The following is an 11,865-nucleotide window of genomic DNA, read 5'->3' as shown; positions in this document are numbered from 1 at the left end:
TTTTGGTCCAAGTTTAAATTATGCTTAATTCTAATCAGACCCATTTGCCATAGTTACTAAAGTCAACCACCCTGCCTGTTAAATTGGTCAAAACCCCAACCTACCCAAAAGGTTGAGTATTCAAAAAGTGTTGGCCCGTTTTGGATCTCTAATTTCAGCAATTTGTATTTGAGGATCAATTTTAGGAATGGAAAAACAACAAATTCAGAAGGAGCAATGGGTTTAGGTGATTCAAGAGGCTGCGGGTCGTACAAAGCTGTGAGAAAATCAGACTGAAAAAATCAAAACTTATATTGGTCTGACTAGCTTATAAACTTGTCAAAGTATCTTATAAGATCATGTCCAATGCAGGATCTTCATTTGGGTTCTTTTAGTAAGTCTCATTTGCACACATTACTCATTCTTACCTTTTTCAATTTAAGCTATTCATAAGAACTTAATCTCTCTACAAAATTAACTAAATGGTTCCACCGATAAGTGGCATGCATTGTCTTTTCTTTAAGCTGATACTTTTTTTGAAAGAAAAAAAAAAGGTGACTTTTCATTTTATTTAATAACAAAAATTACTTTTTTCTGACATTTATGGCACACTACAAGAATTAGGAAGCGATGCTTCTATAAGCACCAGCTACCTATGAAGCACCAGACACAATACTTCTCTAACGGTGTAATAAAATTAAGCAACCGGTTATTATTATTTAAGAACCGTTTTAGAACTAGAAAGCTGCTAAGTGTATGGTTGGATACCATTGAGAATCGATTATGGGGCTCAAAATCGTGGCATAATCGAGAAAATTTTGAAGCAACTATATGTTGCTTTGGCTCTACCGTGGGTTCATAATTAATTATTTTTTTACTGTGCGGCCACCCCCCAAACATACTATAAAATGATTTACCAAACACACTCCTAAATTTTATCTCTTGGATAAGGTAGCTTTTCGTATATCTTGAATATGATCTCAACATGCCTAAGAAGAGTAACTATAACCTGCATACCAGGGGTACATTTCTTTATTATTTGAATATAAAATAGAAGTGTGCGATCTCACATATAAGTCATGCCGAACATAACAATGGTTGGTTGAAATGCAATCTAAATAAATTTTACTAGCAAATCGGAGCTAGAATAATGTTGGAGTCTCATCTTGAGGATGATTTCCCTATCTACTACCTGAACCAAAACTACATGAGTAATTATGTAAAAAAAAAAATACAAGCCATGCCAAAGGAAAGAAGCACTAACAATTTCAACCAAAATTAAGTATTCTGTTGAAATAAAATCCAGGCTAAACTTCCACTTGAAGTATTAGAAAAGTGGCGTCACTCATTGGTTTTCGAAATTTTCCATAGAATCCTTACAAGGGAGATAGATCTAATCTAGGTCTTCACTAACACAATGATCACTACCCAACTTGAGCCTTCAAGTCCAGCTGTCCATCATACCAAACAAATATAAAAGTTTTAAAAAGGACTGAAGTAGTAAATGATTCTCACACCCATTTACAAATATCAACAATACAGCTTCAATGTCACCATCAAAAAAATTGCAAGAAAGGTCAATGTGACAGACTTGCAGCCCTGATGAGTTGTAATCACAAAGAGAAGCATAGATAGCAACCTAAACAAGAACACCTTCGAGTGTGAGGCTAGAAACAAAGCTGATGCAAGAAAATATCACATGGAAGACACTAGGAATAAATTACGTTGTTGATATTAAAAACTAAATGATGGTTCCTTACTCTAAATTGTTGTTAAATGATGGTTGCTTACTCTAAATTGTTGTGTATGGCATCTGGAGTTCAGATGTAATAATATATATTCAGCTATATGCATAAGCTATCAGTCAAGCACCCAGGGTAAAAAATGTTATCAAACAAATATCTGTCTTTCCATAAAATTTTAAAAATGAATTCAGCAAATTAACAAAATGATACAAAAAAGACTTGGTGCCACAACATTATACTAAAAAGCTATGTTACACCAAAACGGAAAAGGGAATAAAATTGCCATTTGTTATGAGTGTAAGATACAGTACGAAGCCTGGATTTCTAAAAGAAAGGGAGAAAGCTTTAGAGAAATTGCTGTTTTCATCATTATACCATGGTAGGTGAAATCTAATTGTCCAAAGAAAATGGTATTTAGCATCAGTTAGTTAACTCCAACTAGCTCTAAACCACTACACACGAATTAGAAGTGAAACAACAATATATGCAAATCCACGACCTTCCCTAGATTGCATGTAACACTCAAACTCAACACCAGCATCTTGCATTTCTCCGCACCAAGATCATTTTAATTTAATCTGTATAAAAATGTACAACAGAAGCACTCTACCATAAACTTAAATGCCAGAGGCAAAATTGCATATTCCCCAAAATTCTTTCCTTTCTCAAGGCCTTTAATCGTAATGTTATTGGCGTTTAAATACATGATCAAAAGAATACATACCACTCTATCTACAATTTGAGTAAATAATTAAAAAAATGACAAGATCTCAGCTCTAGACTTCCATCAGACTATCTCTGCCATTGAAGCTGCTCTCTGATGAAGAGGTAGAGATGGTGATCATACCATTATTACACTCAGATTCACTATCTTGCAAGTTCATTAAGAGTTGAGAAGTACTGTAACTAGTAGATGGCTTGGCTCTAGGGACAATAGGCACTTCAGCCTCACCCAGCAGCATCTGAACCACACCCCTCATAGTAGGTCTTGCCATTGAATCAGGGTGTGAGCAAGCTAATCCAACCAAGAGTACCTTCCTCATCTCCCCTTCCTCAAACTCACCTTCAAGTCTCGGATCAGCCGCTGTTAGCAACTTACCTTCTTGATGCAAACTCCAAACCCATTCCACCAAATTGCTGCTAATTCCAACTTTACCATTCCCAGCAGCAGGAGCATCTTTCTCAATAGGCCTCCTCCCACTGGCCACCTCAAGAACCACAGCACCATAGCTAAACACATCAGTTTTCTCCGTGGCTCTACCAGTAAGCACGTACTCAGGTGCAAGGTACCCCATTGTCCCGGCAGCCACAGTGGCATCAGGAGACTTGTCATGCTCCGTTTGCCTCGCTAAACCAAAATCGCCTAACCTAGCAATGAACCCTTCATCTAACATAATGTTACTAGTCTTAATGTCCCTATGAATTACCTGGTTTTCGCACTCATGATGCAAGTAGGCCAAAACAGACGACACACCTAACAAAATTTTGAGCCTGTGAGGCCAAGACAACGGCATTCTAGACTCATGCAAAGCCTTATCCAGACTCCCATTTGGCATCAAGTCATACACCAACAAAATCTCACCTTTCTCATGGCACCAACCTTGAAGGTGAACCAAATTCCTATGCCTAAGACTTCCAATTATAGACAACTCAGACAGAAACTCATTCTTCCCCTGGCCACTATGGTTACACCTCTTCACCGCAACAATGTCACCACTCTCAGGCAACACACCCTTGTACACAGTCCCAAAAGCACCATGACCAATGACCCTATTAGCACTGAACCCCTTAGTGGCCAATTTAAGCTCCTTGTAGCTAAACTCCTTAGGCATTCTAATAATCTCCGACTCAATAGAATGATCGAGCTTCTTCACATACTTAACCTTCTTAGAATACACCCAAATCAATGCACCAGCAAAGAGAGCAAGAACAAAAGCACCAGCAGTGACAACCCCAGCAACTGCCCCCACAGTACTCTTCCTAGACGACCTACTCTCCTTTTGCTCTGACGTGGCGGAGGGTGCTGACGAGGCGGCAGGAGCCGCCGCGGAATCAAAGGAGGAGTTAAAACTCCACCACTCAACACTGTGAACCTCGGTGCTACCTTGGGTAGACCCAGAAAACCCCACATACATGAAATCGTTAACGTACATACCCACATCGAGATCCACCTTCAAAATCGGATCTTTTGGCCGAACGTTCGAGTACGAGACCCAAACGCGCAACCCTTTGGCGTTTCCGTCGTACTCGATCCACGCGTTCACCGAGTCACCGCTTTTGAGATCCACTCCGATGCCTCCCAAGTCGCTAACTTGCGTCGAAACGACGCTATTTAGGTCTAATCCGACGTGGTTTCCATTGATGTCGCTGAACTCCACGTCCATCAGGGTGTCGAATTCCACGGCGAGGAAGTTTCCGCCGCCGGCGGTTTGGAGGCCGAGGAAGCCGCCGGGGTCGCCGACGGCGGAGGAGTCCGGCGAGATAACGAAGGCGAGGCCGCCGCCGACGGAGGAGGGGTTGAGGTTGGTGACGGAGAAGGAGAAGAAGGTGGAGAAGCTCGCCGGAGAAGGGGTTCCCGGTTGCCGGAATCTGACAGGGGCGGAGTAAAGGGCTCTTCCGGCGGCGGAGTTGGGGACGGCGGGGTCGCCGGTGAGGCTGACGGTGTTGTTGTTCAAATGGGCATCGCCGAGAAGCTTCAAAGTGCTCATAGTTAAAGTCCCAAAGTCAAATTGGGTGGTGGCGAAAATAGAAGAAGAGGCATTGAGAAAACATAGGAAGAAGACGAAGAAGGATGTTTGAAGTGGTGACATTGGGAAATGGAGATGGATGTTCATGTTCTGATTCGGTGATACCGAGGAAACAGTGAAAGTAATGTTGGAATGGTTAAGGTAGTTTGTTTTTCATTTTGTTGTTGCTGCTGATGTTGGATTTTATTTTACCTTCACGAGGTGGGAGTAAGAGTAATATTGTTGTTGAGTGCCTTTTTAAAGTAAGTTTTTGTTATGTTGTGTTTAATTGATTGGTTTTATGAATGCAGAAGCCAAGTATGGGGGGAAGTGTAAAACGGAAGAAGGAAACAAAGGAATAATAATGGCAGAAAATTCAAAGGGGGGAGGGAGACTGGAGCAGACAGTGTGTGTTGGGGGTGGTGGGTCTGCACTTTCACACTCTCGTAACGGTTATGTGTTTCACCGTCATAATTAAAAAAGTAAACTGGAAAAATTGTGTAGAATATATAGTGGGTTACATTTCTTTAAACAATTCGAAGAAAGGACAAATGTCTTTGGCTAATTTACGTGTGGTTTTAAAAGACTTCTACTGCATGGTTTGGTGACTGATATATATCATACATGGAAATGATGACTGAGGAAATGGTTGGATTCTGGGTCAGTCTTCTTTGGTAATAAAAAGAAGTTTTAACTTGATTAATACTAGTCCTTACTTAGTAGTACTATTGATGTAGAGTTGTACTTGAGTATTGAATATGTAGTTAGTAATTACATTAAATGTTTTCTTAACAGTTTTATTTAGTTTGAACAAAATTATTCTTGGTCAAAAACATTTATCATCAATGAAAAATTAAGTTTTTAAAATGTCAACCTGAAAGTAAAATTTATAAATTTAGTATGAATATTATTGTAACAAGTAATCTTATTTGAGTTATTTATTTAAATTTTGGTGAAATTATAAACCACATATATATATATAAGCAATTTGGTTTAAATGTTCTGAGAGAGAAAATTTTTCATAGTTGTCCTAGTTAGTTTGAATAAAATTGTTGGTGGTGAAAAACAATTATGATCCATGAAAAAAATAAATTTTTAAAATGTCAAAGCAAAAACCATAAATTTAATATGAATGGTATTGTAATGGTGAAACGTTACTTGTGTTGTTTATTCAAATTTCAATGGGTCATGTAAACCCCATATATATATATATATATATATATATATATATATATATATATATATATATATAAACAAATCCAATTTGAATGTTTTAAGGGAAAACAATTTTGGTGTTCATAATAGTCCTATTTAGTTTGAACAAAATTGTTGTCAATGAAAAATATTTATGATATGTGAAAAAAAATTAAAATGTCAACTTAAAAGTAATATTCATAAATTCAATATGAATGTTGTTATAATGGTGGAATTAGAGGAGCCTTACTTGAGTTACATATTTGAATTTTGGTGGATCTTCTAAATCATGTATAGATATAAACAATCTAGTTTGAATGTGTTGAGAGAAAAAATTTTGATGCTCATAAGTCCTATCTAGTTTGAACATATTTGTTATCAACTTGAAACGAAAACTTGAAAGTAAGTTTTGATGTTCATAATAGTCATACCTAATAGTAAAGGAATCCCACTTGAATGTTTTGAAGGAAAAAAAATTTGATACTCCAAATAGTCCTACCTAATCTAAACAAATATGTTGTGATGAAAAAAATTTATGGTTTGTGAATTAAAAATGTCAATTTAAAAGTAAAATTCAACATGAATGATGTTGTAGTGGTAGAATATTACTTCAATTGTTTGTTTGAATTTTGGTAGGCCTTATAAATCGCGTATTCATATAAATAATATAATTTGAATGTTTTGAGTGAATAAATATTTAGTGTTTGTTTAATTTGAATAAAATTGTTGTTAGTGAAAAACATTTATGATTTGTGGGAAAAAATATTTTTAAAATATCAATTTTAAAAAAAAAATCTTAAGTTGGTAGAACCTTTCTTGAGTTACTTATTAGAACTTCAATGGTTCTATAGATCACGTATACACAAAAGCAATCCAATTTTTTTTCTTCAAAGGTGCATTATTTAAATGGGCCCCAGTTGTATAGAACAATCATCATTTTTCAACGCTTACTCTTCCAGAGCATTCCAACTTTCATTATTCTTTTCTCCTTCCATACTCGTCTTACACACTCTCTTTTGCTCCAAAGTCATTTTTTTTTTCACTTAATTGTAATGTCCCTTTTTCTCAACATTTTTGCTCTCTCTCCGCCTTGTAATGTCACTTTTTGCCTTACTCTCACACTCCATGATAGTCTTTCTATTGTGACCATCTTCGGTGTAAATTGAGTACGTTTGATGGTGTGACTTGATATTTTCTCCAACGCAAATCAATGCATTTGATTTTTAGTGTGACTTTTCTTTCTTTCTTTTTTTGTAATTTTGTTTCCAAGTTGTATTGTGAACTTCAAAGTGATTTGGTTGTGAGGCTTAAGTTTATTGTTAGCTTGATGCTTATTTAAGGAGCACCAATTCATTTGCTCCAATGTGAAATTTATTAAGCTATGCATCCTTAAGTTGAACAGCTCATAAAATATTATGTTTGAAGATGTCCTAATACAATGTTAATTATATTTTTATGAATAAAGTTTAGCATGAGTAATCTGTGAGTCGTAGGCATAGAGTGATCACATTCATAAAGCGTGTTGTATATGCATCGTTGTTGCAATCAAAAAAATTAAAAAAGAAAAAGAAAAAGAAGGAAATTCTCTTATGAAAAAATAAGAATCAATATTATATAAGTAACATTTTGAAAACTAAAAGGTAATAATTACTATGCAAAAAATTGTCTTTGTAAATTTGTTGTATCATTTGTATCAATATAATTCAGCAAAAAAGTAAAAGTAAATTAAAAAAGAAAAAGAAAATATATTGTATGGCATAAGGAGTATAATGACACAATACAGTAGTACTATTTATATTAAATAAAAGCTGAAGGCAACGTATGTGCAAATGCACTCAACTGATTCAAGAGGTCTAGTGTTTGAAAATTCTTGCTAACATGCATGTTTAATTTTGAGTTTGGAAAGCTCTAAATTACGATTTAGATATAAACTTTATTATTATTTTTTAAGTTGTGTCTAAGTTTTGATTCTAAATATATATTCATCACGACATAGCACTCACCAGTAAATTAAGGTATTATTTAAAAGAGAAAAATGAAATAAAAGATCAAAACACCAAATTTATATAATTTAAAATATTTATATAATTTTATTATAAAGCATATTCACATATAGTAAATGGAGTTTTTTATTTCACTTATTTTTAAAAAATATTTCTATTGTAATAATTAACTATTAAATAATTATAATGTGATCATAATTAGGAAAAATATTTTAAGTAACAATGGTATTAAAAATTCAAATTAATTAATTGAAAAAAGTAGAACACTGTTTACCAATTTTTTTACACAGTGATCGCCTATGAAATAAATGATAGTGACAAGTGTTTCCCTACAAACACACTTTCATTGTTTTTTTTAATATTTTTTTAGCTCTTGTGATTTAGTGTTTTTTATATTTTTTATTTTTATAAATTATCTTTGTTTTGTTTTCAGTCGTAGATAATGTTTTGGATAATGAAAAAAATATTATTTAAAATATTATAAGAATAAAAAATAAAATAAATATAATTTATAAAGACTAAAAAAAAAATTAAAAAAAACTTAAAACAAAAAAGAACTAAATTACCAGAACTAAAAAGTATTTAAATCTTTTTGTTTCAATAGAAATTGAAAGTTGGAATAAATGAGGAAGGAAAAGTTTTAAAAAATCACATGTTTTATCTTTTGTAACTTAACATATTCAAAGAGACAAATGAAAAGTTAACGTGGATCTCATGTTAGAATTGGGTTTGTCCAAAGATTGGATGAAAAATGAAGGGAGAGAATCGTTTCTCAATTAAAAGATGAAATTGTCGTCATCTATTGTGATGGTTAGTCTCTTTTTTGAATCCAGATTGTTTGGTTTGATTGTTTTCTATTTTTATTTTCACTCAAAATAAAAAATGATAATGAAAATGTGTTTGGTTGGATTTCTATTTTCATTTTCAGTAAAAATATTTTTTGAAACGAACCAAAATCTGGAAACAATAAAATCTCGTTTTCAATTGAAATCAGGAATCTCATTTTGGATAAAATGAAAATGCGGTAGCAATAATTTTAAGCAAATCTAAAAATACATTTCCTTTTGAAAACGCATTTTCAGTGTTTTTTATTTCTTGAAAGCATAAAATAAAAAGTCAAACCAAACATGATTTCAGAATTTTAATCTTTTGAAATAGTTTTCAGAAAATGAAAATACAAACCAAACACACCCTTATTTTTCAAAAATACCTTCATTTGCATTCCTTTCTTGCGTTTCTCAATTTACACCACATATATATATATATATATATATATATATATATATAAAGAGAGAGAGAGATAGTCTTTTAACATATTTTAATGCATTAACAAGATAAAATAATATAAGAATCACTGCTAAAAATAAGTTTTTTTACGACACCCTTTCTACGACGGTCGTGAGAAAATCATCTTAGAAAAAAGTACAGTGGCATTATCGTAAATATAAGCGCTCCTGAATGAGGTCTATAATAACGGTTACATTAAAGATCGTCATAGAAACCACACAACTGAAAAAACGTGTATTTGAATGAAGAGTTCGACGTAGTTTTTATCACAACCGTCTTGGAATACCATGTGCCAACTAATTTAATACGCTTTTTAACTAGCACCGTCGTTAAGTGAAAACATAAGTTTTTGACTCATGCCCTTCGGCCCTAGCTATCCTTTTTGTGCCCCTGCCTTTCAACCCTATCTCTCGCCACCCTCATCTCCTTCCTCTCCAAGCACCACGCGCTCCATCTCTTCCTCCGCATGACCACTGGCTCCCACCTCCCCCCCCCCCAACGAGTACACATACACCTACTCTTCACTCCTCCACCACTTCCATTTTGGCCTCCAAGTTCACGCCGCCGTACTCAAAATGGTGCACTTCGACTCCCCCTTCGTTGCCAATGCCCTCGTCTCTCTCTATGCCAAGTATGCCTCTTTCAACCAAATACCACACAGGGACATTGCTTTGAGGAACACCTATATCTCTACTGCGCTTCAGGACTCCTTATACGACACCGCGTTTCACTTGTTTCGTAACATGCAGGCCACAGACGCGTTTAGAGTCAATGACTTCACTTTATCCATACTTCCCATCGCGTCTACGTTGTTGATGGAAGGTCAACTGGTTCACGCACACGCTATTAAGTTAGGGTTGGAAATGTTGATGATGTGGAGTGGTTGCTTGAGGGGATGAAAGTCAAGGATGTTATAACTTGGACTGAGATGGTCATGGCGTATATGGAGTTTGGGTTGGTCAATTTGGCCTTGAAGGTGTTCGATGAAATGCCAGAGAAGAATTTTGTGTCTTATAACACGATTCTGGCTGGGTTATGTCAAAACGAGCAAGGTTTTGAGGCGATGATGTTGTTTGTAAGAATGGTGGAGGAGTGTTTGGAGTTGATGGATCAAATACTACATTGGTTTCTAATTCCTTTTCAGTGTATCCAAATGCTTTTGTTCATTTTTGCTTTAGCTTGTACTAAATTCTAATTGCATTTGACTGTTATGGTATTTCTAAAGGGAGCAAAATTCAAAGATCCAAAGGCACTAAGTATGCATATGTTACTATACTTTATTGTAATTTTGTATTGTTCTGTATGGCGTTATAGGTTTGGAAGTTCTTCAAGTCCAAGTTTCATATGTGTGTGTGTGTGTGTGTGTGTGTGTGTACACACACACACACTGAGACAAAGACATCAGATTTTGATTTGTACAGTCTAAGTAGTATAGTGTGTATGTGTGATTTATGACTAAGCGAGAATATTATATGCAGAGAGATCAAGCTAATATTTATATGGGAAAGTTATACATGCTTAAATTTTGAGAAACTTGCGGGATCAATGCAATGCAAATGCAGAAATACACTTTCTTCGTTCTTAATTAAATTCATATTGTGTGAATGATGATGCATAAGATTGAATCTAGCCACTCGTCAAGCATATTTGTCAATGTTATGCAAAAAAGATTGAAATGCTCATAGGGGCGATTAAACACATTTTTTAATCTTTTTTGTTTTATATATTAGTTTTGTTCCCATTTAAATTTAATTAAGACATAAGTTCTTATTCTCTTCTTAGTTCTCAGCAGTTGAAATCTAACTATTTTCTGGTTTGCATGCCACAGTGTTGACATAAGTTCATCAAAATCCTTTCTTAGAGGAAGGAACAAACCCAGCATTATTGTGCATTCTGCAGGCCATGTTGTCCATGTGTTTGTTAATGGTCAATTTTTAGGTTAGTAGTTAAATTTGGTAGTTACTATGTTTACAATCAAAGTTCAACTTAACATGATATGATTCCTATTTCCTTTTATAGGCTCTGTTTTTGGGACAAGTGAAGATAGAAGTTGCACATTTAATGTCTTTATCAACCTACATGCAAGAACTAATAAAATAGCACTTCTTAGTGTTGCTGTTGGATTATCGGTTAGTACCTTGCTTTAGTACTCAAATTTGGACTTGATTACCCCTTTGCACTGCTTGAATGTTTCAATATGTATGCTTGGCAGTTTGCACAAACATTGATTGATTTTGTTCTTTTCTTTTTCCATAGAATTTTGGATTCCATTTTGAAACATGGAAGGCTGAAAAAAAATGTTACTTGTTAAATGAAAAGAACAAAGCCATCTGTGGATGTATGTAAGTCTCTATTAAGATGACCCTATTCATAATAAGTTTGAAAATTGTTCCTCATAGGTGATGTTATACTGTGTTTTCAAGGAAATCATAAATCGAGGCACTTTTTTTTATTCAGGTTATTGGGAAAACATTGGTCCTTGATTAGATAATTAATTATATCCAATTGCTTCAGTGGCAAGCAGAAGTGTGAATTGTGTTGTTATATGTTGTTATATATATATATATATATATATATATATATATATATATATATATATATATATATATATATATAATTTTACCTTTTTGTCACAATTTTTGTCAATGAAGCTTGAAGCAATAAATTCAAGAATGGAGTCCAGAATTGAAGTGTTTCCTCCTAAAGATGTAAGTATTAAGCAACATCTTTGTATTGAACTGTAGTTAATCTAAATAACTAGAAATCTAGTTTAATCCCACTTAAATTAAACTGTCTTTTGGTGGGTTATTAGTTTAAACTACTCCTGTTATATTGTGACGATGTCTATTTGGGTAGAAATTTATTTTTTTGTTTGAGCATAAGCTTTTTATACACATTCTATTTGTGTCAAGCTTGACCTTTTCAAGTGTA

At 34.3% G+C, this 11,865-nt stretch overlaps 1 protein-coding gene and 1 long non-coding RNA gene across 2 annotated transcripts; one reads left to right on the top strand and one right to left on the bottom strand.

Moving 5' to 3' along the window:
• Positions 1 to 2,271: 2,271 nt before the first annotated feature.
• On the bottom strand, positions 2,272 to 4,942 carry LOC114395124 (L-type lectin-domain containing receptor kinase VIII.1-like). The gene has a single exon (XM_028356831.1). It carries the CDS (start codon positions 4,556 to 4,558, stop codon positions 2,501 to 2,503), a length of 2,058 nt encoding a protein of 685 aa, XP_028212632.1. The 5' UTR covers positions 4,559 to 4,942; the 3' UTR covers positions 2,272 to 2,500.
• Positions 4,943 to 9,148: 4,206 nt separating this feature from the next.
• On the top strand, positions 9,149 to 11,865 carry LOC114395915. The gene is made up of 3 exons (XR_003663148.1): positions 9,149 to 10,872; positions 10,954 to 11,063; positions 11,586 to 11,865. It is a non-coding gene; the product is annotated as an uncharacterized LOC114395915 (long non-coding RNA).

This window comes from Glycine soja, chromosome 18, assembly GCF_004193775.1.
Source record: "Glycine soja cultivar W05 chromosome 18, ASM419377v2, whole genome shotgun sequence".
In the NCBI taxonomy this organism is placed as follows: domain Eukaryota; kingdom Viridiplantae; phylum Streptophyta; class Magnoliopsida; order Fabales; family Fabaceae; genus Glycine; species Glycine soja.
This window is presented reverse-complemented; position numbering and strand designations above follow the sequence as displayed.

Coding starts and splice junctions, on each gene's coding strand:
- LOC114395124 (XM_028356831.1), bottom strand. CDS start 4,558: ATGAACATCCATCTCCATTTCCCAATGTCACCACTTCAAACATCCTTC.